Source organism: Salvelinus fontinalis, chromosome 13 (genome assembly GCF_029448725.1).
Source record: "Salvelinus fontinalis isolate EN_2023a chromosome 13, ASM2944872v1, whole genome shotgun sequence".
NCBI classification, from domain to species: domain Eukaryota; kingdom Metazoa; phylum Chordata; class Actinopteri; order Salmoniformes; family Salmonidae; genus Salvelinus; species Salvelinus fontinalis.
The window spans coordinates 41,657,670-41,685,183 of NC_074677.1; the positions used below are offsets into that span (position 1 = coordinate 41,657,670).

The following is a 27,514-nucleotide window of genomic DNA, read 5'->3' on the forward strand; positions in this document are numbered from 1 at the left end:
TTGTTCTTAATAACTGACTTGCCTAGTTAAATAAAGGTTACACACACTGACCAAAAAGTTATTGTGTTGGTATTTACGTATGTTCCCATTACCAGTAAAACATAATCAAAACCTATTTCTTTCACTAACTTGCTGTGCTGTTTCGTTGTTCATTTGTTCAGTCATTTCATTCTCAACCAGGATGTCTATGGAACACCGTTTGGGTCTTTGCGTGTCAAATAAGCTTGTTGACCAATCAGGACCTGAATATGACTACATGTCACAATAATTTAACACGTTCATACATTTTTTATGTAATTATTACACATTGATTACACTATCACTCATATTTCATATGTCACAACGATTCATCGATACGTATGCTATGATGCATAATAAATAGTAGATTGACATAGACTAGTGATTTTGCTGATTGTTACACGTCTTGTTGGCTGAGGAAAAGTAAAAGTCCACATCAGAATTCGGTAAGAAAGACCGCACGTCTTTGCATTCTCTACTTCTTCATCACTGGAACCACTCATCAAAGAAGCTAACACAGCCCTTGCACCCATGTCGAGCGGAAACATTTAAACATTTGTTTCACTACGGACAGTTTGATCGTCGCACAAGGAGGAAACGTGTATGGACGACATTGTAGACGTTTGTGAAGAGCAATCATGTATAGAATATTACTATTGTCAGTCTGTCCGGTTAGAAATCGTGCATTACATGTGTACATCCGTGAAGCATGTTTAAGGTCGTCGAAATGTGATATAGTTTCACTCCCCATTTGCAGGTAAGTTCTCATATCACCCTCTACAAGGTTGTCTGATGACAACTGCACAATCAAGTTACAGTAGCTAACGTTAGCTAACTAACCAACCTTAGAGAGCCATAAAGCTAACTAGGCTACACACTAGTGATGGGAAACTGAGGCTTTCTGAAGGCGTTGGCGCTTTTTTCCCCGGCAAATTGTGCCGAAAAACTGTTATTCGGACCTTCATTATCTGTTGACAATGGACATTATTGACATCTGCTGGTCAATAAATAGTAAGGCGTGATGAGATGGAGTCCCCCCCCCCCCCTCCACTGTTTTCGTCAAACGTTGATTTTGTTAACCTAACTATAATCCGTTGCAATACCAGGTTTGCATTTGTTAACCTCATGCTTCCCTTTTTTTGCCTTCAATTTGACTATTTTTCAAAAACGGAATCTATGGCATTATTTATGCTAAAGACAAGCTTGTACTATACAAAATAAAACGAATTATTTGAAAAACAGTGCAGAAAGTGTGGTTTCACAAAATAATTATCAAAATGCTGCGTCTTAAACGGGATTTGACCTCGTAGCCTCACATCCCTGAATGTGCCTTAGACTACCTGCTAAGCGACAGGTCAGGTGGAACTTGATGTACCAAACCCGAAACTGTATGGGTGGTGTCCAGTAGAGGTCGGTGTTTGAAAGCAGCTTGGAATCGAAGAAAGCACCCAAACCAGCAGTGCAATTTTACAAAATGCGAGATAAGTTTTGAAAAAGCTTGTGATCAAACAACGCTTCTGACATCACTGCTGACATTTCTGATAAAGTGAAACACACTGCTTTGAAGTTAGCTGCTTAGTGATGAATGAGCTCTGGTATCAAAGGTAACATCACTATAACAAACTATGCCTACTATGGCAATGACCAACACCGGCTGGTCCTGGTTGTTCTGCCGCCCTAGGCTAGACAAAAAATTGCCGTCCTACAAGAATAGACCCAGTAAGCAATATGATACCAAAAATATATCTTTTCCACATGTTGAAGTTAGGTTCAATTTAGGTTCTGAATGAAAGTTAAAAGATGTAATTAATAGACGTCTATGTTTGTGCCAAATCAAGGCTGGTCCAGACCGGACAAAGTCTGAACCAAAAACCAACGTCCGTGGATGTAGAAATCAAGGCTGGTCTGGACTGAAACAAAAAAGCATCAGTGGCAGTCCGTGCTTACTGAGTTATAGCCTACAGCAGGGATTCGCTAATTCAATTTCAGGCAACGCTGTAGGCCAGGGATGGGCAACTCCAGCCCTCAGGGACGGCGTGGTGTCACTTTTTCCCCATCCCTAGTCAACACAGCTGATGAAACTAATTGCATTCTAAACGGAAGTTTATGATTGGTTGATTATTGGAGTCAGATGCGTTAGCTGGGGCAAAAGTGCGACACCAATCAGGCCACAGAGGACTGGAGTTGCCCATCCCTGGCCTCCAGTGTCACCTGAAATGTAATTTTAGGAATGCCCATCTATGTGGTACACCTACCGTTTTGTAACCCCCCCTCCAAAAAAAAGACGGCTGATCCGGACAGGACCCAAAAAACGACGTTGGGTCAGTCTGTGTTTACTGGGATGTAGCTTGCCATGTCTGCTCGCAATGGGATTGTATGAATGACCATTGGCTTTATTAGTCCTGATTGCTGTGGCTATTTAAGCTCAGAATATCAGATACACAACTTTATCAGGAGGAGTTATCCTGAGCCTATTTGCTAAGTGTTTACACAGCGGGAAATGCAGAAGTGATCAGCATGTAAAACATGTACTGATAGAAACTTGAAACCACTGATCATGACAATTTAGCCCACGGGATGGAACTCCTGGACATCAGTTGTGAGTAGCCTGATTGTCCATTCCATATTGTATATTTTACTTTGACCTGTCCTGTTTTTAGGATGTTTGTTAACATGTCAGCACATTTTGTATTTGATTGAGTGCCAATCAAATAAAAAATGCGCTAATTTGAGAAACCTGCATGATGTATAAAGTTTCTGTCTCGTTACATTGTCATACATTTGATCTCCAGTCTATAGGCTGCCGAAAAGGCCATATACTTTTCTACCATTTGCTAGATCTGCTACAGGACGTATGTAAAATGTTTTGCCGGAATGTTGGAGCACAGCAGCGATGCGTCTTGCCAGCAGCACCCCGGAGAAGCGCTGGGAATGGACATGATCAATATTTTGCGTCCCTACCTTTGACAAAGTGGGCACTGCTATGGTTGCGAGAAATTGTAATTGTTTTTGGGAAGAATTCGGTGAGATTTTATGTGTTGTTGGTGGCCTTGGCCAGTTTACCTCTGAAAATGACGCAGTCGCAAATCTGCCGCATAAGCCTGCCTAATGAGCCCTGGAACAACATCTTATCTTTATCTACAATAAAGATCTAATCCATTCTCACTTTGCAGCCATGTCGCAAACTATCGTAAGTCTACATGGTTTCAGTACTAGTGCAGCACAATGTCTCTGAGGGCCACTGTGTCTTGCAAGTTAGAGTATTTAGCTTTGAATGTTTCTTGTGCTTACCACGGTCTCTCTCCCTCACCCAGAGCTACGAATGGAGGGGTCTTCAATGCGTTTGGCACAAGCTCTGTCATCTACTGTGAAAAGAAAGAGGGGCCACTCCCTCCCAAGGAAGAAAATAGTGCATTGAAGGATGGTGAGCAGAAGGGAGCAGTAAAGATGGTTGGAGAGAAGGTCATAGAGCTACAGGATTATGTAAAGATGGTAGCAGAACAGAGTGAGCAGAGAGTAGGGGTGAAGATGGAGGGAGTAACAGAGAGGGTCAAAATGGAAGAAATTCGTACACAAACAGAAGAGGTTGAGAAAAAACTAGAATCAAAGGTGGAGGCAGCAAAGGCGAGTGAGAAAATGGACGAAATAATCCAGATTAAAACAGAGGTGGAGCCAATTCTCGAGGTAAGGATGGAGGCTGTAAAGGAGAGCAAAATAGAGGAAATTCCAGTTAAGATGGATAGCGAGAAAATGGAAGAAATCCAGACTAAAACCGAACTTTTTCCCATTCCAGAAGTAAAGATGGAGGATGTAAAGGAGAGTGAGGAAATGAAAGAAATCACGTTGGCCAGTAAAACAGAGGTTAAACAAAAGCTAGGAGTAACAATGGAGGTAGTGAAGGAGGGTGAAACAATCGTTGAGAGCCAGGTTAAAACAGAAGGGGTTGTAGACGTAAAGAAAGAGGGAGACAAAGTTGTAGAGGAGCAGATGTTAGAGGCCAATAAGGAGGAACAACAGTCAGAAGCCCCCCCCAAGGAGGAAATCCAGCCCGTGAAGAGTGGGAAGGAGAGTCTGCTGGACCTCCTAGGGGCCATGAAGGTAGAGGTGACCAACAAAAGGAAGTTTAAGGCCTTAAAGGTGCAGAGGACCTCTCAGACTGCTGCCAGGCCCATGCCAGCATCTATGGAGAGCACCACCAGTATGTTCCAGGAGGCCACTGGCATGGCTGACGTACCAGCACCTGCCCCAAGGTGAGGAGACTTGTGCCGTGGTCGACTCGTACTTTAGTTTTTTCTATCTTCTGCTGAGATCCAACTGCTTCTATTGATACATCTGTTTTCACAATAGGTGGCCATATATCTAGTCTCACCCTTCTACCAAATTCACCCTTTTGTGTGTGCAGTGAGACACTGAGCCCTGAGCTGGTTGCTGCTGTCTCTGCTGCCGCAGCTACTTTACCTAACCAAAGCCAGGCTGAGTCAGAGCTGCTGAAGAAGCTGAGGCAACATGAAGCTATCGGAGAGGCACAGAAGAACGGGGACGTCAACAACATTGGGCAAGTGTCTTCTCATTTACTCTTACTCGTACTGATTTGGCACCTGGCAGCTATTTTTGAAGGTTTTAACTTGCAGTGATTATGTGGTTGTTTTACTTACTTTAGTTGAATGCACTGATTGCAGGTTGCTTTAGAAGTAAAGTTTAAATGTACTTTGAGTCTTACTCCCTGGCTGTAGCGGTCCATAGTGTAATCTAACAGCTGTGAAACAAGCAGATATGCAATCTAATGAAGATGGCATTGTTTCAGGGTTATCATTGCTGACATGAAGGTGGGGAAGAAGCCCAACGGCAGACAGACCGCACGGCCGGCCAATCAGATCCGCTTTGATGAAGATGGGAGGGGCTACACCCATGACAGAGGCATCACTGCAGAGCTGGATGGTGGATTACGGAGGAGGTACGGATAATGCCCTGGACATAGCGAGGACTAAAGTACTGAAGTAAAAATGTCCTGTCTTCAGTCATAATTAAATGTCTTCAATAAAGAACAAGGAGCACTCTGTTTCTGCATATAGATTATTATTTATTGATGAGACATTGATGAGGCAGGCTTATGTTTCGGCGTAATCGCCTTCATCAGAGCCTTGTGTAATGCTTGCATGTGTTATCCTATGGCTTCTGCATTTTTAAAATTGTACAATAACCCCAAATAAATAAAAATCAGTCAAACTATTCCAATAATATTCTGGCACATCCAGGAAGTCTTTTAGTGTGGGTGGTCTTTGTCTAGACTTTTTTTAATAGTGCTTGATTGAACTTGACCCTTGTCCTTTGACCCTGTGGTTGTCAGGAGAAGTCTATTTTCAGGGAAAAGGCTGAACATCTTCACCCCGAGCACTGAACCGGAGGCAGACACAGACATAGCTGCTCCGACCCTATGGGACATGGAGTTAGCCAATCAAGTGGCCCTGTCAACCAATCAAATGCCTCGTAATGGCTTTGAGGAGATGATCCAGTGGACCAAAGAGGGCAGGCTGTGGCAGTATCCAATTAACAATGAGGCTGGTGAGTTCCTAATGAGAGTTTTTCCTCGCCACTGTACTTTTGCTCGCTCTTTGGAGTCTAGGCTGGGTTACTGGCCGGTGAAGGGCGTCATTGTAAATAAGAATTTGTTCTTAACTGACTTGCCTAGTTAAATAAATGTTAAGTTTATAAGAAATTATTTTTAAAAAATACTGTAAAGCACAGATGACTGTTGATATAAAGAAAGACTTTATGAATGTGATCGATTTGACTGAGAAAAAGACAGTTGGGGCATGATTCGACAAGTGTTTTGTTTTTCTCCTCTGATCGCAAACCACTTTTCTCCCACCTGTGTCTCAGGTCTTGAGGCGGAGGCCCAGGTGCCCTTCCACGAGCACGTGTTCCTGGAGAACCACCTGGAGGAAGGCTTCCCACGCCAGGGACCTGTCAGACACTTCATGGAGCTGGTGGTCTCGGGCCTGGCTAAAAATCCCTACTACACAGTACAGCAGAAGAGAGAACACATAGCCTGGTTCAGGGACTACTTTCAGCAGAAAGAGGAGGTCCTCAAGGAGGCAGAGGTTTACCTCAACTGAACTGTGATGTCAAAATTTAAGAGAAACACAATCTTTGTAAGTAATTTATGATCACACAAATGCTAACATGGGATTTAAGGGTTGTAGACTCCTATGGCGAGACAGCCTCGTCTCAGGGCTAGGCTGATCAGTATACTAAAACAATAATGACAGACACACCCTCCTGAAAACTGTCACTCAGAGATTGGATGGTATTTTCCCATGAGAGAACCAATGGAGATGGTTAACAGAGAACCTAGTATAGCCCTTAATCGGATACACTATGTATTGCTTTGGTTGTTCAGAGACTCTTAACTATACACACCGTGCCGTTTCTCTACCTTGACAATTCCACTGTTGGTGTCTGATCAAGGAGAAGTGTATAGCAAACATGTTGTGTGCTTCAGATGGATCTGTCCTCGTGCTGTGCAATTTTAAAGAGTAACTATTACCTACATTTAATTGACACATTGAACTCGGCACTGCAAGATTTAGCTTCAAAATAGCTATCGTTATTGAGATGTTATTGAAATAAACACTGTTTTCAAAGTCTTGTTTGCTGCTAGGATTTCTTTAAGACAGGTGAGACTCTTAAGTGTTTTTGTGATCCTGTGAAATTCTCAGGAAACATTATTGCCCGGTCAATAAGAAATTATTAAAAAAGGGCTTGATCGGTTTTGGCCTTAGTAACGTCACTGTAAGCCAAACAGGATAGAGGGAGAGTGTTTTGTAGAATGTTTTTAATAGAAAGGTCTTAAGGTTAAGAGAATAAAAACATTCTCCTTACAATTGTTGTGAAATGTTCCTATAAACAATTTCACAGCGTTAGTTTCCTATCCTGGGATCATGATGGATGTTGTTTTTCCACAGGTCAGCAGTGAAATCAGTGTTCATGTGTCCCAAATGGCAACCGTTTCCCTATATGGTGCACTACATTTGACCAGGGCCTCTATGGGCTATGGTAAAAAATAGTACACTATATATGAAATATTTGAGACGCATCCTAAATTTACACAGGACTTCTAAGTTTCCCGATGCCAAATTGCTTTTAGTCGTATACATTTACTCAGTCATTGCGACATTACGTTCACCCGTAAAAAGTTTTTACAGGAAAGGGGGGTTAGGAGGGTGAAAAAACAATGAAAGCAAATACCTACTAATTACGGTCTTGTTCTGAAAACACTTAGCAGTTCCATTGTGTGACACGATTGGAAGAATGATAGCACTTGGCACATGATTCAATGAAAGGGAGTTGCTTTGCGTTCTAAAGTAAGTTCATCCCCCAATGTTACTCATACCACACTTGCTTGTTAAGGGTGAAACAACATATTATAATACCTTAGGAGGCTGAATAATTTGTAAGATGTCTATTTGACTTCTAAAAGACTGCAAACAAATGTCGCATCGCTTGTCTTAGGGAGTAATGTTATTTACCATGGTTGGGGTCAATTCCATGTCAATTCAGAATGTAAACTTACTTCAAATTGGGTAAATTCATTAGAATTGAATCACTTTTTGACAGCATCACTTTTGATTTAAATAAAACTTCACGTAGATGTTTTCCTATGGAAGAAGTGGTCAAAAAGTGGCTTTTTGGATTGAATGCCAAAACATTCAGGACATAAAAGTGCTTGTCTTCATTACTGGAAAATATAAAAGGTTGAGTTTGATATAATTTATAAGCTTATCAAGTGTTGTCAAATGATTTATGTATTGAAGACATTGTCTTATTTTTATAAAATGTCTAAAATGTAAACTTTTTAATGTCAATTAACTAAAAATGCATACTCAAGATTTGTTTTCTTCTCATATTCGCATATGTTGTAGCTTAGAACCTATTTCACATCTGAAGTTTTTGCGTTGTGCCCACCATTGGTTGAGTCAACTTGTTCTTGAATACAGGGTGTCATTTAACTCATAGAAATATAATTAATAGAAGGGACCTATCCTTTCAGATCAGGTACACCCGCTAAATTCTTTGTGGTAGTAATTAGTAACTTCTAATTACTACCACAAAGATTATCACGCACTGTTGAATGTCAACTTAAATGGTCATGTTTATTCTGTTATCTATATTTCAATAGGTTTCCTAGGGAGGATTGTCAGTATAATTTTAAACAAATATTCCCATTCAAGTCAACATTCTCTGTGTGAACCTAAAACCAGCTTTGTGGTACCATTTGAAAGTTTACATTTGAATTGTATTCCCGTTTTAGTACATCGAATCAGCCAAAACATGACACCCACCCTGTATTCAAGAGCATGTTGTCTCAACACAATCTTAGATGTAAAATAGGGTCTAAGTAACAACCTACGTGAATATCATAAAAAAAAAAAAAGTTAAATATGAATTGACTTGGCTCATCGCGCTCTAGTGACTCCTTGTGCCGTGCCGGGCGCCTGCAGGCTGACTTCAGTCGTCAGTTGAACGATGTTTACTCCCACACACTGGTGCAGTTGGCTTCCGGGGTAAGCGGGCAGGTGTTAAGAAGCGTGGCTTGGCGGGTCATGTTTTGAAGGATGCATATTTTGACCTTCGCCTCTCCCGAGCCTGTTGGGGAGTTGGGAGAAAAAGGGTTTGAAAATTACTCAGAGATAGAGGTAGAGACACCATATTTTATGACTAACAGCTTATATATGTCCTCTACCATTACCAACTGTAATTTCAGGGTTAAGGGAAATGAGTTGAAATTAAATAGACCAACAACATAACTACCGCAACATTACTTTTGTACCTGCCGGCAGGGTGGGAGTAACACAGCCTGGGGACAGAAGTAACAGCTGGTGAGAAGTGCACAATGTCTCATCTTAGTCTTTCCGGTATGTATTGCTTGTTCTTTTAAACAAATGCTGCACCATTAGCCATCATTTCATGTTTGTTTCCATTTGAATAATTCACGCTATAGGTTAAACATTTTAATAAAATGAGCTGTGTCAACATCACAATGTGGCGAAACCACAATATTTTGCCTACAATATTAACCGGACTAAAATGTATCACATAGCTATATTAAACCATTTTCTCCTCACTTTAATGGGAATGTAGTAGCTGTTTTTCACTATTTTTAATTACTATTCATGCTTAGCCCTACCAATCAGGTGCGCTCTAGCGGTCCTTGTCATGTGCGCTCCTCGCGTCTTGATAGAATAAACGTCTTTATTCTCTTCACAAATGGCAAACCCATCATGCTTATCACATGTCCATGGCTTGACATAAGCTAACTGACCCTCAAAATCATGAAGATATATTTTTTTAACCACTAACCTGTCGATTTAAAACGTATGTTGGAAGCTGATCCATTAAGTCAATTAAGGCATAATTCATGTCATTTTCAAACAGTCACTTGTTGATATTTTGCTAAGTAAAATTATAAAAGCCACATGAACTAGAGACACAATGGCCTCTGCTTAAACTTGTATTCCATTTTACATTGTTACTTTCGTACCACTCGTCTCTCCTGTAACTTCTCCCAGGCTAGCACCCAATACTAGCTAGCATGATACTTGAAACCTGTGCTGTCATTTAGTCACTAGATGGGTTAAGAAAATAAACTAAACTCAACTCTACAACTGAAAAACACTTCTGGGGGTGTTTTTTTACTTACATTGATCAAAACCACTTTCTGTTTACTCGATGAAACATGGTCAGACTTGGCAGTGTTTTTGCAGTGAGGTCGTCTTCCACATTAGGAACGTTAACACAAGATAGAATGATGTAGTGAAGTTATGAGAAAATGGGCTTCTTTCTTTTGCCCCGTGTTACTTTTGTCCTGGCTCTGCGGAGAAACATTTCAAGTTTTGAAGTTAATTTCCTGTAATTCTACACATACTTCCATGAGGTGTTAGAATTTTTGTTTGCTGTTTTAAACAAATTTTTCTCGAATTCTACAAATTTTCCCATGGGGCGGAGAGAAAGTGTTGCAATTTTAGAGCGAATTTCCTTAAATTCTCCACATTTTGCCATGATTTATTCCATGTTAATATAATATCTGAGTTAGTGACTAACAAAATCAATGGGGGCCCCCTCGAGGTCAGGGCACCTGGGCATGTGCCCTTCCTTCCCCGTCGGTAATTCGGCCATGATTACGACAAGTTTAAATAGCTGGCTAGACTAATTACCTATCTAAAACATGTTAGCTGATATGGGCTAAATGAGTGACCCTTAGTGACTGACATAAGTGAAAAACTTGCGCAAACCAGATGGGATGGCGTATCGCTGCAGAATGCTGTGCTATTGTAACAGTATAACTTTAAACCGTCCCCAAATGTACTATTCTAACTCTCAAAAGTAACTGCAGGTTATGAGTCAACCACCACTACATAGTAGGTTCAAAAATGTAATGTGGGAAATTCCCACAAGGTGGCACTATTGTGACTTGAAGTGACTGGTCTGCCTTCTGTCACCTGCTGCGCAATCACTAGAGCACATGTTCCAGCTTATTCTTGTGCTTGATTGAAGATGACAAATACTGTGTGCACAAGTTTAAGGACCAGACACAAATACAGGTACAGATGTCAAGCACAGGGTTACTATTTTAGCCAATGGTGTAATTGCCTGTGTGAGGGCAGTAGAGGTGACGGGGATAGACAGGTACCACTTGAAGGTAGTTTGAGTCCCAAAATGACTGATACGTATTCCCTACATAGTGCCCCACTTTTGACGAGAGCTCTATGAGCCCTGGTCAAAAGTAGTGCAGTAAATGGGGAATAGGGTGCCATTTGGGATGAAGACTGAGTCTAGGCAGGGTTATGTGGTCAGACAGTGTGCTCAGGTAAGTGGTAATGCAGTGGTAATGTCAGGCCCTAATGAAAGATGTTATACTTCTGAATTCTCTGAGTCAGTCACTTGCATTCTAGCCTGTGGCAGTCTGTTTATGCTATCATGCAAACTCATTGTCATGCCAAACCATTGAGCTCTTGCCAACTCCATTGCTTAAAAACAGATCTGGGACCAGGCTACCTGTATTCCTATCATTTAGTGTTTTTACTCACCTGTCCTCCCTCTTGCTGTCTTGCAGAAGACACCTTGCCACCAGACTACTATGAAAGGAATAATCACTGACCTATGTTCTTTGGCGACAGGTGTGACAGTAGGTGGGGGCTCATGCATGTGATGCGATGTGAATATGCAAAACCGCACCATTAACTTAAACACAACTATTTTAGAGATTTGCGTGCGGAGCAACTAACAAGGTGGTTTTCGGTCATTAGTATAATATTAATATCAGTGTCTAGTGCAATCACATCTAAGTGCAATATTTTGCAACAAATACAATTTCAACCAATGTTTTAACTGTTTATTACATCTAACATTTTAACATATTTTTTACATTTGTAAAGGATACACAAACAAAGTAACAATGAATAGTATTTAGGGTGGCTTGGGGTTACTTAAGTTTGAGGATCCCCATTACTTACTGCACATGCAGCAGCTACTTTTCCTGGGGTCCACATAAAATGTACAGAACAGTAATAGACAAGAACAACATAAGATATTACATTCAATTCAAAGGAAAGACACCAAGAGACAAAATATTTACACACTTCCTATATGTGACTAATTTCAGGAAACTAGGCGTATGTCGCGGTCAGGTCATCTGATGCAGCCCTCCATCACTCTTACACAGCCTGGAGGTGTGTTAGGTCATTGTCCTGTTGTATAACAAATGATAGTGCCGCTAAGCCCAAACCAGATGCGATGGCGTATCGCTGCAGAATGCTGTGCTATGCTGGTTAAGTGTGCCTTGAATTCTAATTAAATCACAAGTGTCATCAGTAATGAACCCCCACATTATCACACCTCCTCCGTTCACCTACTCTGCGTCTCACAAAGACACGGCGGTTGGAACCAAAAATCTCAAATTCGGACTCATCAGACCAAAAGACAGATTTCTACCGGTCTAATGTCCATTGCTGGTGTTTCTTTGCCCAAGGAAGTCTCTTCTTATTGGTGTCCTTTAGTAGTGGTTTCTTTGCAGCAATTTGACCATGAAGGCCTGATTCATGCAGTCTCCTCTGAATAGTTGATATTGATGTGTCTGTCACTTTTATTTGGGCTGCAATTGCTGAGGCTGGTAGCTCTAAGGAACTTATCCTCTGCAGCAGAGGTAATTTTGCGACAGCACTTGAAGAAACTTTCAAAGTTCTTCATTTTCTGGATTGACTGCTGTTTCTCTTAACTTATTTGAGCTGTTCTTGCCAAAATATGGACTTGGTCTTTTACCAAATAGGGCTATCTTCTGAATACCACCATTACCTTGTTACAACACAACTGATGGCTCAAATGCTTTAAGAAGGAAAGACATTCCACAAATGTAGTTTAACAAGGCACACCTGTTAATTTAAACGCATTCCAGGTGACTACCTCATGAAGCTGGTTGAGAGAATGCCAAGAGTGTGCAAAGAGTGGCTACTTTGAAGAATCTCAAATATAAGATATTTTGATTTGTCATACACTTTTGGTTACTACATGATTCCATAAGTGTTATTTCATAGTTTTGTCATCTTCACTATTATTCTACAATGTAGAAAATACTAAAAATAAAGAAACCCTTGAATGAGTGGGTGAGTCCAAACTTTTGACTGGTACTGTATGTCTGTTTGAAGTGTATGCAATATATTATACAAGTGGTTAGGCATTTAAAAAGATGAGGAAAAATGTACTACTTCTCTTCTAAACCATGAAAGACTATCATGCATGCTGTTGATGTTAGTTCTTTGTGTGCAGTTAAGAGCAAGGTGTGCTACTTTGTGTTGAGCCAGCTGCAGCTTTGCTAGGTATTTCTTTGCTGCACCTGACCATATTACCAGACAGTAATCAAGATGGGACAAGACCAGAGCCTGAACAACTAGTACAGTTGATCTTTGTGTCAAAAATGCACAACATTTTTTTATAAGACATACCTCTCCCGATCTTCACTAACTTTTTCAATATGATTTTGACTATGATAATTGACCATCTAGTATATAACTATGAGTTTAGCTTCCTCAACTTGTTCAATGGTCACACCTTATATGCACAACTCCAGTTGAGGTTTAGGTCTAAGGGAATACTTTGAACAAAATACAGTGCTTTTGGTTTTAGATGTATTTAAGACCAGTTTATTTTTAATTACCCATTCTGACACTGACTTAATCATTTTTATGTCTTGGTGAGCTCACTGGCTGTAGGTGCTGATGTATAGAGTGCGCAATCATCAGCATACATCGTCATTTGAGCTTCTTGTAAGACAAGTGGCAAATAATTTGTAAAAATAAAGAGTAATGTCCCAAGACAACTTCCCTGAGGGATACCGCACTGTACATATCTGTTATAAGCTTCCATTGAAGAATACTCTATTCTATTTGATAAGTAATTATCCAACCATGTGATGGCTAACAGTCACAGTAAAGCCATAACAAGTTAGTTTTTTTCAAATAACAAATTATCAATAAAAAGGTTGCACTGAAATCTAACAATACAGATCCAACTATCTTATCCATTTATTTGAGTCAATCATCAGTTATCTGTGTCTGTTTAGTACAAGTTAAGTGCCCTTCCCTATATGCATGCTGAAAGTCTAGTTAACTTGTTCCTTAAAAAACAGCATTGTATTTGTTCAAACACAATTATCTCCTTCAGTTTACTAAGAACAGGCAGTAAACTGATTGGGTAGCTGTTAGAGCCAGCAAAGAGTGCTTTATTATTTTTAGGTAGTGGAATTGGTTTACCTTCCTTCAACACCTGTGGACACATTCTTTTAGGTTTTGGTTAAAGCTATTGCAAATAGGGGTGGCAATACAGGCTGCTACCATTCTCAATAGTTTCCCATATAGGTTGTCTATACTTGGTGGCTTACCATTATTGATGGATAACAACTTTTTCCACCCATTTCGCACAAACTTGACCAAATTCAAAATGGCGATCCTTCCTCTTTCATTATTAGATCTTCAATACATAAATATGATGGTTCACTGTTCAATGTTGTCATTTCACTTGTCAGTTTGTCCACTTCACCAGTGAAATGGTCATTGAAATGATAAGCTATATCAAAAGGTTTTGTTATAAATGACCCATGAACTTCAATAAACAATAGAGATTAATAGTTTTTTTTGCCCATAATATAACTCACAGTGTTAAAGTCTTCTCCCATAGTTTTTTATGTAATTTATCTTGTTTTGGTAATAAAAAAATTTTTTTGTTAGGTTATGTCACAACATTTCTTTATTAAAAGTACGTCAACCAATCAGCTGAGCAGCCTGACTTGTTTGACACTTTTTTTCTGTCGCATCATTTCTTTGAACAAAACACTTTTTTTATTCATCATCGACACAGGGGGCTCTAACAGTTTGCACAGTTAGTGAGGTGCATGTTTGTCAACAATGGGCAAGAATAATTTTACAAATACTCCCAAGTGTTGCATCTGTATTCTCCTCATACAAATCAGACCAACATACTTTATTTTTTTACATCTTCAACAAAAGAGTCATGAGAGAACATTTTGTATGATCTCTTATAAATAGCTTTAGGCCCTGCCTTTGGTTTTCCTTGTTATGGTCACTACAGCCAATGGGAACTGATATTGCTATGGTGCAAAGTTCTGCAGTATTGGTGAATATATGATCCATACAAGTGGATGTCACCGCTCCAACACTATTGGTATACACTAGTTGGTTGAGTGGGTCATGTTACAGGCATTAGTCACAGTAAGAAGCTTCCTCTTGAGAGGACTAGATGATAACCAGTCATTGTTCAGGTCACCAAGAAAATGTCTCTGTTAGCATTAGAGACCTTATCTAACATCACACACACATTCTCCAGATACTGACAGTTTGCACTTGCTGGCCTATAGCAGCACCCTAAAAGAAGAGTGATTAAATGCCATCCTCCTGTAATTCTCACAAAGTTATTTCTGTCACTTTTTTAAAACTTTCCCTGGATACCAATAGTCTTGCTCAATTAAAAATGGCATCGGTCTCATCTCAACTTTATAAGTTACTCCAACAAACCATTTGAGGTACATTGATCTAATATTTTGTCATTTAGAAAAAGTTTTATAATCTAATGAAGTTAGATTCTTAAACTTTGTTTACATACCATTAGGGGCCCTAAAGAGAAATAATCCACTTGGTTAGAGAGAGACATTTGAATCAGTTTTTAATGAAATAGTAACATTTTAAAGTGAGCATGTTTGGGGGAAAAATGTCTGGCCTTCAGTGGGGCAAAATACCCCAAGGCAATCCAAAGCAAGTCAAAGGTACCTATATTAGCATTTTCCAAAATCATATCTACATCATCTATAAGTAACTTCATTGAATTACACAATCAATTTTGAGATACTTTAGGGTGATTTGGGTAGGGAGTGCGAAACTAAAAAGGGGATATTAATAGTGTGCAATAGTATATAGTGCAATACCATTTTGTTTTGATATTTTATTTATTTAATTAAAATAAGATACCTATACTTTAGGTTTTAAGAGTCAAGTACTCAAAATGTATCAAATGGTTTTTAACATACTAATCTTCAGGGGGCACCCTTTATAAAGTTTCTGTTTTTATTGAATAACAACCCAAAAATATAAATTCTGCCCACTTATTTCCCTTCAAAAATGTGTTTGCTTAGCTTTTTTTCTGTCAGAAAATACTACACTTTCCCTTAGACTTTGTATATACTTTATAAGTCCAAGACTTGTCCAACATTTTATAAAGTAGTCCAATACTTAATAACATTGACACCCCAGACAACGTTCCCTTAAGACATGGGCTAAAAAATAGACATAACTCAAAAACACATTGTTCTAACCGCTTGCACTTCCTTCAATATTTTCCATGTTTAAACTCACTGCCCTGGCCCCTGTTTTCAGAGTGGGAAATATTGTTCTCGATAGAATAAGATCAGAAACAAGCATTAGGCAATGTAAAAGCCATGTCCTGTTTACTTTAGAGACACAGGCCTAAGGGTTATCATTGGTGGCCACTCACTGTCACTCAAGGACCTAGTGGGTGTTACCCAATGTCTGTTACCAGTTTACTTCGTAGGATTTACAAAGGTAATTTAGTATAACCGTGATTGACACTGACAGTAGACATCGACAAGCGTGATATACATGCTACGAACAGAACACGGATACACTTTAACTGTAACCGCGCAGTTTTAGATAAAGGAGCTAAAAAAAAATAGAAATTGTATTACTTCATCGTAAACCACCGGCCGTTATCAACCAGTGCCTTCTATCAGGGAGTTCGTGAAGAAGTGACGACGGTTTCTACACTTTTACATTTGGTGCCTGGACTGGTCGAGTCATTGAGTGTCTTTATGTGACAGTTGCGCTATTTGCCCGTTTGCTTTCGAGATGGCAGAATTACCACCGACGCAACAGTTGGTTGATATTGACCCGGATTTCGAGCCGCTCTCCCGCCCCCGGTCATGCACCTGGCCTCTGCCTCGACCGGAGTTCATCGAAGCCGCCAGCTCGAACACATCTTCACCGGCGCCTTCAGTCAAGCAGGAGCCTGTCGAATACATTAGTAACCTCAGTTTGTTAGAGGAGTCAGAGGACTACCCGGAGGATGAGAAACGGCTCGTTTTGTGCAATGATTTTCAATGCCAGGAGAAATGCATACACCAGCAACAGCAGCAACAACATCATCCACAGCAGTTACAGAAACACCCGGGTACTCTGCTGCCACACCAGCAACAGGTGCCCCCGCTCTCGTCCCCCGTCGGGTCGAATTCGGTGGCGGCTGCCGCTGCTGCGCAGAGGAAAAGCAGCTCGTCGCGTCGGAACGCGTGGGGGAATATGTCCTACGCGGACCTCATCACCAAGGCGATAGAGAGCGCACCCGAGAAGCGACTCACCTTGTCTCAGATCTATGACTGGATGGTGAAGAGCGTGCCATATTTTAAGGATAAAGGAGACAGTAATAGCTCTGCAGGTTGGAAGGTAAGCAAGCAATAAGCATCCATTCGCGCTTAATATCTAATAGGACATTACGTAGGCCTAGTTTACAACCATCACGTTATGAATTATCCCCTGAATTATAGGCTACCCTGTGTCAAGTCAATTAAATTGTGGCCCACGTCATTAATTCACTATGTGCCACAATGTCCCGCAGTGCAGAATCACGGATAGGTGGGGTTATTTGGAAATCACGGGGAAGTGATTTAAAAATGTGTATCTTAGATCGATTGTCTGGGGCCAACTTTACTTTCCCTCATGTAACAAAGATGCTCATTTTATAGGCCTACTTGACCAATTCCAGTCCACTTGCTTAGTGGGTCCGTGGTCCTCTCTGTATTATCAGATTTGCTATTAGCAATAAGCATTATCATCTGTAGCCCAATTGATGCATTTACCCTATTGGACGCAACATCCTGATTGTTATTACATCGTTATTTTTTTTATTATAAATACATCATTATTAATTATTATTCACTCAAAATATATATTTTGGGTTTCTATTGCAAAGTACACCGAGTATACAAAACATAAAGAAAACCATTTTCCAGGACATACGCTGCCCAGGTGAAAGCTATGACCCATTATTGATGTCACTTGTTAAATCCACATAAATCAGTGTAGATGAGGGGGCGGGGGAGAGACAGGTTAAGTATTTTTAAGCCTTGAGACAATTGAGACAGACATTGATTGTGTACGTGTCTCATTCAAGTGAATGGCCAAGACAAAAGATTTAAGTGCCTCTGAACGGGTTTGGCAGTCGGTGCCAGTGGCACCAGTTTGTGTCAAGAACTGCAACACTGCTGGGTTTTTCACTCTCAACAGTTTCCCGTGTGTATCAAGAATGGTCCACCACCCAAAGGACATCCACCCAACTTGACACAACTGTGCGACGCATTGGAGTCAACATCCCTGTAGAATGCTATCGACACCATGTGAAGCCCATGCCCTAATGAAGTGAGGCTGTTCTGAGAGAAAAAGGGGGTCCCTGATTTGATTGATGCAAATCAGGGAGCCAGATTATGTGATTTGGTTCCCGACGTTCACCAAAAAGTACACTATGCTTGAAACTCTGGTTTAAATAAAGTGGTAGCAATGGAAAACTTGGATCCCCCTCTTTTTTGTTTAACCAAAAGCCAAAACTGTTTTCAAAATACATTAGCCAAAACTGATTTGAAGTGTTTTCCCGGTGATTGCATTAAGAATTGCGCATTGACTGCTTGTCATGTTGCCCTACCTATGGCTCTCGCAACTTGAATGCACCTCGAGGAATGCTTCTCTCACATTGAACACACAACAAGCCGACTAGGTAAATAAGTAAACTACTCTACTATGGGGTTGTCTGATTTTGTTTTAATAACAACCTTACATGGCAAAAATATTAGCACTGGAAAGTTGCACCTGAGTGATATAGGCTTTGAATTACTTTGCCAGCAGCTACAGTAGGCTACACACCTCTGTCTGAGTTGAGCGCTGCTGTGGTGCGCATTATAGACCATTTCCCTTTGTCTGAACATTGGAGTGTTAGCAACAATCATACAAACTTGTTCTCAACTGGCCTACCTGGTCGATTTTAAATGCAGATCTACACTGACCTCAAAAACGACATCTCCATAATCCATATGATGGAAATCCGTTGCAGTGACGGAGGGCATTAATCCCTCTGACAACTTCAGAGAAGTTGACTTGTTTCTCAAAGCTGGAGTGTTAATTCTGTCTACACAGAGTGATGACCTTTTCCAGTGAAGAGCACATCTCTCAATTAAAAGGTGGACAATCTTGCTTATCATAAATGCTTTCTAGAGCATTCATAAACTATTCATAAGTACTACACAGATGCTTCACAAATCATCTAAAAAGACTTAAGCTATGGTAATACAATTTAAAATAAGGCATTTATAAATGTTTTTTTTTAATGTTGCATCTAAGGACACGAATAGGGGCCTTCTCACAGGCACAGATAACTGTGTAATTGTAACTGCCTTTATAACCGCGTTGCTTAGGGATGCACGATATATCGGTGAACATATTGGAATCGGACAATATTAGCTAAAAATGCCAACATCGGTATCGGACGATGTCTAGTTTAACGCCGATGTGCAAAACCAATGCCAAAGCTGACGTGCATACCTATATAACGTAGGTACATGACGTAATGACGGCACGTAAGATTTTGCCCTACACGTGCAACACAGCATTCCTAACCTAGACCACAATGTCTGTTGTGTGGATCGAGCAGTCAACAAGTCCAGCAGTCATTTGAAAGAGTAAGAACATTTCAGCGAGACAACTCAAAGGTGAAAGCCATTAAAGCCAAGATAATGGAATTCATTGCCCTTGACAATCAACTGTTCTGTCTTGGGTGATGTTGGCTTTCGCCGACTGGTCGAGCACCGGTACACACTACCAAGTGCGATATTTTTCAGATGTTGCCCTACCGGAGTTACACAGTGATAGCGTCACTGCAATTAGCTTCACGACATAGATACTATGCAACACCATTTGGGTCTTTGTGTGTCAAAAAAGATACCGTGGCACTGTCAAAGCCGTACAAAAAAGTCTGCAAACAAGCAAACACCGGCCACGAACGATGTTTTTACAATACCGCGTTGGTAATAAAGCAATTTGTTCGACCGCAACTTCTGGGGTAGCTAACTTTAGCTTGGTACCTAGCTAGCACCAATACAACCAACCTGAAAACATTGACCAGTAGAAACTGCAGTCATTTTCATTATTCTTAGCAATGATTTAGGAATCCTTGTGAGTAAGTATTAGCTAGGTTGCCACTTGTTGTTCGCCTGAACTTCAGTTCATGAAAATAAATAACTAGCCAGCTACTTAACCCTGTTGCCCAAAGCTAACCTTATAATCAGCCAGCTAGCGTCATCTGGCTAGTGATGCTCGACCGGACCGGGTTTTGTGTTGTGAAGCTAGCCACAATAAGGATTAGGCACAATAGTGGAATTTGCACTTTGCCTTCAAAATAAAAGTATGTTATTGACAGTGATGCAAATGAATACAAATAGTAGAATTATGCCCTACTTTTATTTTGAAGGCTAACCACAAAGTCCACTATTGTGGCTAATCCTTATTGTGGCTAGCTTCACATAGATGGGTCCGACCACCATTAATCAAATAAGAACTGTCTTATAAATTAGGGTTATTTTAGAAGACACCTAGCTATATAGGTAGCTAGCTAACTATAGCTACTGAAACAGATTGGCGTTTTGCTATGTTTTTGGGGAACATTGTTTGCATCCATGAGCTAGCTAGCTTTTTTTTATGACCAGAACTGTAGGAGACAACTTTACCAGCATCATAGCATACGTATCGATGAATCGTTGTGACATATGAAATACGAGTGATAGTGTAATCAATGTGTAATAACTACGTAAAAAATGTATGAACGCGTTAAATTATTGTGACATGTAGTCATATTCAGGTCCTGATTGGTCAACAAGCTTATTTGACACGCAAAGACCCAAACGGTGTTCCATAGACATCCTGGTTGAGAATGAAATGACTGAACAAATGAACAACGAAACAGCACAGCAAGTTAGTGAAAGAAATAGGTTTTGATGATGTTTTACTGGTAATGGGAACATACGTAAATGCCAACACAATAACTTTTTGGTCAGTGTGTGTGTGTAACTTTTATTTAACTAGGCAAGTCAGTTAAGAACAAATTCTTATTTACAATGACGGCCTACCCCGGATGACGCCGGGATTGTGCGCCGCCCTATGGGACTCCCAATCAGGGCCGGATGTGATACAGTCTGGATTCGAACCAGGGACTGTAGTGACGCCTCTTGCACTGAGATGCAGTGCCTTAGACCGCTGCGTCTGTGTGTGTGTTAACTATTTAACTGTACTAGAATGCTTAAAAGGCCGCTAAAATGTTAAATATCGGTTATCGGTATCGTTTTTTTTGGCAAGGAAAATATTGGGTATCGGCCAAAAATGTCATATCGGTGCATCACTAGTGTCGCTTATTCAACCCACTATATAGCTGAAGTTTTAGCATAGCAGTCTTGCGATTGTTATGTTACTCTAATGGACGTCAGGGGCCCCTCCATTCTTCAGGATAAAAATAGATGTGGAGAGTTACCTGTATTTAGCTACTCCAGAGGTGTGTTCCAAGACGTAACAGTCATGGTCTGCCTATGCGTGCCGCAACAAAACGTCTGCCCTCATTCCCCTTGAGACAGCGCCTTGTCAACATTCCATGAGGATGTTTCTGTGGATCCACTTTTAAGCTGTAGCTATGGGCATATGTATCAGAGATCAAATTTGATTTGTCACACGCGCTCGAATATACTCTACTGCGAAATGCTTGCTCACAAGCCCTTCCCAATGAAGCAGCGAGACAAAGAGAGAAAGCGAGCGAGAGAAGGAATAAAGAGCAAGACAGACAGAGAGAAAGAGAAGGAATAGAGAGAGACAGAGAGAGTAGAATTGTTATTGATTCAGGAAAGCTAACCTGCTGCTCACACAGTTCGTGCTACTGCTGTTGTGGTTCACTTTGAAGTTCCCCTCTAGTATAGGAAGACTATAGTATTATAGTCTTCTTTTCAGGCCAGCGTACAGTTATGATGGGCTCAGCCCAGCAAAGCTTTGGCGGTCTGTCTCCACTCCCGGGTGTAAATCATTGACTGTGAAACAGTTAAGTGTCTCTCAGCAGGCCCCTGGGAAAGAAAGAAAGGAGGAGAGAAAGGGAAGAAGGAGAGCAGCAGGTTCCAGAGATCAGGTACAAAAAAACACCTAGGGGCAGTGTGATTTAAATCTCTGTATCAAAGTCAAGTCATCATTTATTTGATTTAACCTTTATTTAACTAGGCAAGTCAGTTAAGAACAAATTCTTATTTTACAATAACGGCCTACACCGGCCAAACCCTCCCCTAACCCGGACGACGCTGGGCTAATTGTGTGCCGTCCTATGGGACATTTGATCACGGCCGGTTGTGATACAGCCCGGGATTGAACCAGGGTCTGTAGTGACGCCTCTATGACTGAGATGCAGTGCTTTAGACCACGCGCCACTCAGGAGCCCCATGCTGTGCTGGTTCATTGGTTTTAGATTACGTTTTAGATTTATATATTGACAAATAACTGAATGTGTAACAACTTCCGTTCCACCTGAATTGTGTGTATGTGTCTGTCTGTGTGTGTGTCTGTCACTGTAGTTTAAGGAATGCGACTGGCAAACCCCCTGTCCATATCATCTTATCCATTGTGATCTTAAAGGTAAACCTATCCTAAATCAGCACTCTGAGACGCTTGATAGGCTACATACAGCCCCTGACTAGGGTGAGTGACGGCTCTAAGTGCGAGGTTGGTAGAGGAGAGGGGGAGAGAGAGAGAGTCTGTCACTGGAGTGTAAGGAATGTGACTGGCAAACCCGCTCAGTGACTTTATAGGCACAGTGCCCATTTGGGGTGGCACCGCACTCCTATTGGCCGTACCCCACCCCATTAGAATTAATGCTGGTCGTGTTTAGTTTCTGTACAAGACGTGTTGGCAAAGAACGAAAGCTAGGAGGAGTGGGCAGACAGGCCTGTAAGGAGAACAGTGAGGGAGAAATATATCTGTTATATCAGAGTATCTGTAGCTACACTATACCAGTATTAAAGGACTGAAGAATGGTTTGTCTTCCATCATATAGACTTGCTAAAGAAATGTCCCCAAAAATAATTTACACTGCCTATAATGATCATTTCAGCACATTGTATTTACTGTCCTTCTAAACCAGGTTAAATGCAATGTTTTCTTACAGATTCCTTTTTGACCCAGTTTAACTAGACCTATAGGCAGTGTCCATGATGCTATGGTCTGTTTGTGTCAATCTTGAACATTTTGTTCCTTTGAAACTCTTAACACACACACCCTTGTTTATATAAGTAGCGGAGTACTCTGTGTCCTTGTCCATATTCTTCAACAGCACTGTGTATGTAGCAAAGGACCCTGCTGCTGGTGGCTGTGCAAATGTTTATCAGTCAGCCTTGATATGGCTGGTCGCTGGATGAACCTAGGTACCCCAGTAACCTTTGAAGTCCAGAGGAGTGAGGGGAGAGATTCTCCCCTCTCCAGTGATGCACCACGTGCTTTGTCCTCCCTTCTGTCACTCATTTGACGGACTTCTTCTCTCGAAAACAAACAAGTTATAGGACATCTGTTGGAATACTGGAGAGAGAGAGCCCCGTTGCAGGCTTATCTAAAACAAAACAGAAACACACTATCCGTCGGTGCGCATTATGATATTCTAGGACAAGAGCACAACAAACAGGGAGTGTGTTCAGAGTTGGTCATGGAAAGATTTGGCAGACAGGTTATTGGCACCCAAACGCACTGTTGTCAATTCTACCAGGCTTTTGAGTTTGTTGTGGTGCCTTACAGACAGACAGTCAATCAGAGAAATCTTTACTCAGCTCTATTCCTCCACCGGCTGATTTGGTGAGCAGCAGACGCTGCACTAGACGAGACAGTTGTAGAAACACCTTAAGAAACATAAGCCTCTGTGGAGGTGGTCTGGCACTAGGCCAGTTCAATAAGAGCTATCATAACGCTGGCACGGGAAGTTCTCTCGTTTACTCCAGCACGGTGAGCTTCGAGCAGGCTGGGGTGTATCACAAGCATTTCAGGGTAGGACTTGGGAGTGCTGATCTATAATCCTTAACAGCTTGTTTGTGCTTGTTAAATAAAAAAGGCCCACATACTGTATTTTGTCACTCAAAACATTCCTCAGTGCGAAAGGAATGAAACAAAAATATATACATATTCTGTACGGAAGGTGATATTCTTTATCAGTCGAAACACTTATTTTTTCCCCCCCCGACGACGCTATCTTTTGCAGCACCGACCGAGGCACCACCGTGGGTAGGCTAAGTGTGAGTATGGATGTGTGAGTTCAGATGGGGTGACTCGTCTTATAAGAGACATTACGCAAACAAAACCATTTACTGGAATTGGAATGCCCCGGGCCAAAGTCTGCTGCCGTGCGTAGGTAGTTAGTCAGCTCAGCGGTGATGATAGGATAGGGAGAGCCGGGGAGAACCGTCTGGTGAGGCGAAGAGGATCACATGAGAGTGAGCCACACTACTACTTAGACCAGATACAGATGGAATTACAAGCAGAAGAGGAGATGCAGACATTTAGACAGACAGAATGACAGGTTGCTCCAGACTGACACACACAACTAGACAGACAAACATAAAACATGGACTCAGAAATGAAGGCTAACTCATCTCCCACAGCATTTTGTGCTTTACTATTCTGTGTTCAATCTGCTTTTTTGCAGTATATGCCTAGCAGCCTAAGTGTTTAGGAGTTTAATAGTGAGTCAGGAAATGCCTGCAGAGCTATGTGTGACTGAAGGGGCTGAACAAAATCAGTTTCCATTGTGTGAAACAAAACAACTTGGTCACTGCATGGCCGCTTTATGAATTACTGCCCTAACTACAAGACAGCCTTTTCCTCCTTTTCATTCTAAACCTGTCTGAAATTATTCATCTATAGCCTTTCTTCTTTTTGAACACGGGGGTGAGTCGTGGGTTAGGGGCGCTTGGCGCTGCTAGTAGCAACAGAGCTTATTTTGACTCAATTAAATGTTCTTCTTTTTCTTAGTCCTCAGTCTTAACAATAACAGGAGGCAACACAAACACCTCAATCAATGTAGGGGGGAGGGGGCATCAAACATCCTTGAATTCCAGAGTTGTGTGCTCATATCCCTGCGTCGTCCATGTCCTCTCGTTTCCTGTGCGGACTCAGCTTGGCCTTTCAGGTCTGTGTCCCAAATGGCTAGTGCTGAGCGATTTAACTGACATCGGTTCAATTATTTGAATACCATTTGGTTCAGGGGGTTTTCTGTGAGGGCAATGCGCAGTTTCTCTAAAGATAAATCAGATCAAGCCCGAGCTATGTGATTTGTAGTAGGGAGTTGTATTTTCCAACAGGCCAATATTCTATATAGTTTAGCGCAGAAAACGTGTTAATTAACTATAATGGCCATAATCCATTGCGCGCCTACTTGTCTGGTCTGAGACGGAGAGAAGAGAAGAGACAGAAGAACGTGCGATCGAGAGGTATAGAGAGCGGTTGCTTCGTGAGGTATCGATACTCGATCTAAGATTGATAGTTGGGTTTCAGCAGTCGTAAAAGTATGCCTTATTTACTTTGAAGACCTACTAAAATAGTGATTTTTTTGTCAGGCAGCAGCTCTATATAGAGGATATGTTGACTTGGAATGAATTAATAAAGTCATCAAATAGGCCTAAAATAAATGTAATATGCTGTGCCTTCAGAAAGTATTCACACCCCTTGACTAATGTGAAAGTGGAATGATGTTTACAAATGAATTAAAATTGAAAAGCTGAAATGAGTAAGTGTTCAACCCCTTTTGTTATGGCAAGCCTAAATATATTCAGGAGTAAAAATGTGCTTAACAAGTCACATAAGTAGCATGGACTGACTGTGTGCAATAATAGTGTTTAACGTGATTTTTTAATGACTACCTCATCTCTGTACCCCACACATACAATTATCTGTAAGGTCCCTCAGTCGAGCAGTGAATTTCAAACAGAGATTCAACCACAAAGACCAGGGAGGTTTTCCAAATGACTCGCAAAGAAGGGTTTCTATTGGCAGAAGGGATGAAGGACCAAAAAAATGAAGAAAAAAAAGACACTGAATATCCCGTTCAGCATGTTGAAGTTATTCATTACACTTTGTAGTGATTGTATGGTGTATCAATACACCCAAAGATACGGGCGTCCTTCTTCACTCAGCCGAGGAGAGGAAGGAAATCACAGGGGTTTCACCATGAGGGCAATGGCGAATTTAAAACAGTTACCGAGTGCAATGCCTTTGATAGGGGAAAGCTAAGGATGGATAAACAACATTGTAGTTACTCCACAATTCTAACCTAATTGAGAGAGTGAAAAGAAGGAAGCCTGTACAGAATGAAAATATTACAAAACATGCATCCTGTTTGCAGCAAGGCACTACAGTAATACTGCAAAAAATGTGGCGAAGCAATTAACCTTTTTCCCCCGAATACAAAATGTTCTGTTTGGGGCAAATCCAATACACACATTACTGAGTACCACTATCAATATTTTCAAGCATAGTGGTGACTGTATCATGTTATGGGTAAAAACAAAACACAAAAACGGAATGAAGCTAAGCACATGGTTGTCTGATTTCCAACAGACACTGGGAGATATATTCACTTTTCAGCAGGACAATAACCTAAAACACAAGGCCAAATCTACACTGGAGTTGCTTACCAAGGAGACAGTGAATGTTCCTGAGTGGCCGAGGTACAGTTTTGACTTAAATCTACTTGAAAATCTACGGCAAGGCATGAAAATGGTTGTTTTTTTAAACAATTAATCTATTTTGAATTCAGGCTGTAACACAATAAGTAAAGGGTCGGAATACATTTGGAAGGCACTGTATATAAGCACATCATGCCTGTATGTCTATGAATGCGTCCACCTGTCTGTGTAGTGTGTAAGCTGCTATTGACCAAAAGTCAGTACAAGCCATTGCATCATGTGACTCAGTTTAGCCGTGGAACATTCGTGGGTGGCGGGGTGACGTAGTGTTTGTGCGTGCATGCGTGTTGTTGGCCATGGCGTGACGGAGTTGGAGTGTGAAGGGTCGGGTCGTGCGACATTGCATGTAGTCACCATGAACTCTAAGGATTGGAATCAAGCGCCTTAATAACCGTTCATGACCACAGTCTCCTGTTCGAGCCCTGTCCTGCAGTAAAGGCCCACTCATTGGAGACACAGGGAGAGCTGCAGCCTGGACGTTTGTGTGGGTAAGTCAGTCTGCTGAGAAGTCCTTGGCATGAACTGAGGTCATGTCTTTGGTACTACAATGTTGTCAACCAACAATAAAACACAAGAATACTGTTATGACAAAACCGCATAGGCATGGCATAGTGGTTGAAAATGATATTTCAGGTGATTATAACCTGTTAATAACAAAATAACTACAGTACTTTGACCAAAGATCCGGGAACACAACCTCAAAGAGCATCCTTGCTTGTTGTGTGCAAATTGCTGTTTTCCTTTTATCTAAAAACAAACAAACAAACATAACAGGAGTTTTTCATGTTATGCCGGCCCAACCCCCGGCCCCGGCCCTAAGTCCCGGATGGTGGAACCTTTGTCGATTGGTTATTTTTACCCCTTCCTGTAAAAACAGGAGCAGCTTGGTCGGTGCCTTGGTTCGTCCCCCACAATGAACTATGATGCACATCCTGCTGACTGGCTGGAAAATAGCACCGGCCTGCCGTGTGTTCGTATCTCCTCCGCCCTGAAAAACATAAGGGCCAGGCAGGGTGGGAGGGAAGAGGGACGGGTAGGGAGGTAGGGGTAGCAAGAGGAGGGAGGGAGATAGGGAGTAGGTAGGGAGGCAGAAGGGAAGGAAGAGTTAAGGAGAGAGGGAGGCAGGGAGGG

The 27,514-nt window shown here is 41.3% G+C and overlaps 2 protein-coding genes and 1 long non-coding RNA gene across 3 annotated transcripts in view; 2 read left to right on the forward strand and 1 right to left on the reverse strand.

Annotated features, from left to right (window-relative positions):
• The first annotated feature begins 554 nt into the window (after window positions 1-554).
• On the forward strand, window positions 555-6,662 carry mrps31 (mitochondrial ribosomal protein S31). The gene is made up of 6 exons (XM_055942902.1): window positions 555-775; window positions 3,333-4,268; window positions 4,421-4,573; window positions 4,823-4,972; window positions 5,366-5,580; window positions 5,899-6,662. Exons 1-6 carry the CDS (start codon window positions 657-659, stop codon window positions 6,132-6,134), a joined length of 1,809 nt encoding a protein of 602 aa, XP_055798877.1. The 5' UTR covers window positions 555-656; the 3' UTR covers window positions 6,135-6,662.
• Window positions 6,663-16,107: 9,445 nt separating this feature from the next.
• Window positions 16,108-27,514, forward strand: part of LOC129868713 (forkhead box protein O1-A-like) — a 74,309-nt gene continuing 62,902 nt past the window's right edge. Inside the window, exon 1 of the mRNA XM_055942901.1 lies at window positions 16,108-17,036. Coding sequence (XP_055798876.1) covers window positions 16,446-17,036 — 591 coding nt within the window. The 5' untranslated portion in view covers window positions 16,108-16,445. The remainder of the gene's footprint in view (window positions 17,037-27,514) is intronic.
• LOC129868715 (uncharacterized) overlaps window positions 17,035-27,514 on the reverse strand; it is a 33,139-nt gene continuing 22,659 nt past the window's right edge. Inside the window, exon 4 of the long non-coding RNA XR_008761795.1 lies at window positions 17,035-27,371. This is a non-coding gene — a long non-coding RNA (uncharacterized LOC129868715). The remainder of the gene's footprint in view (window positions 27,372-27,514) is intronic.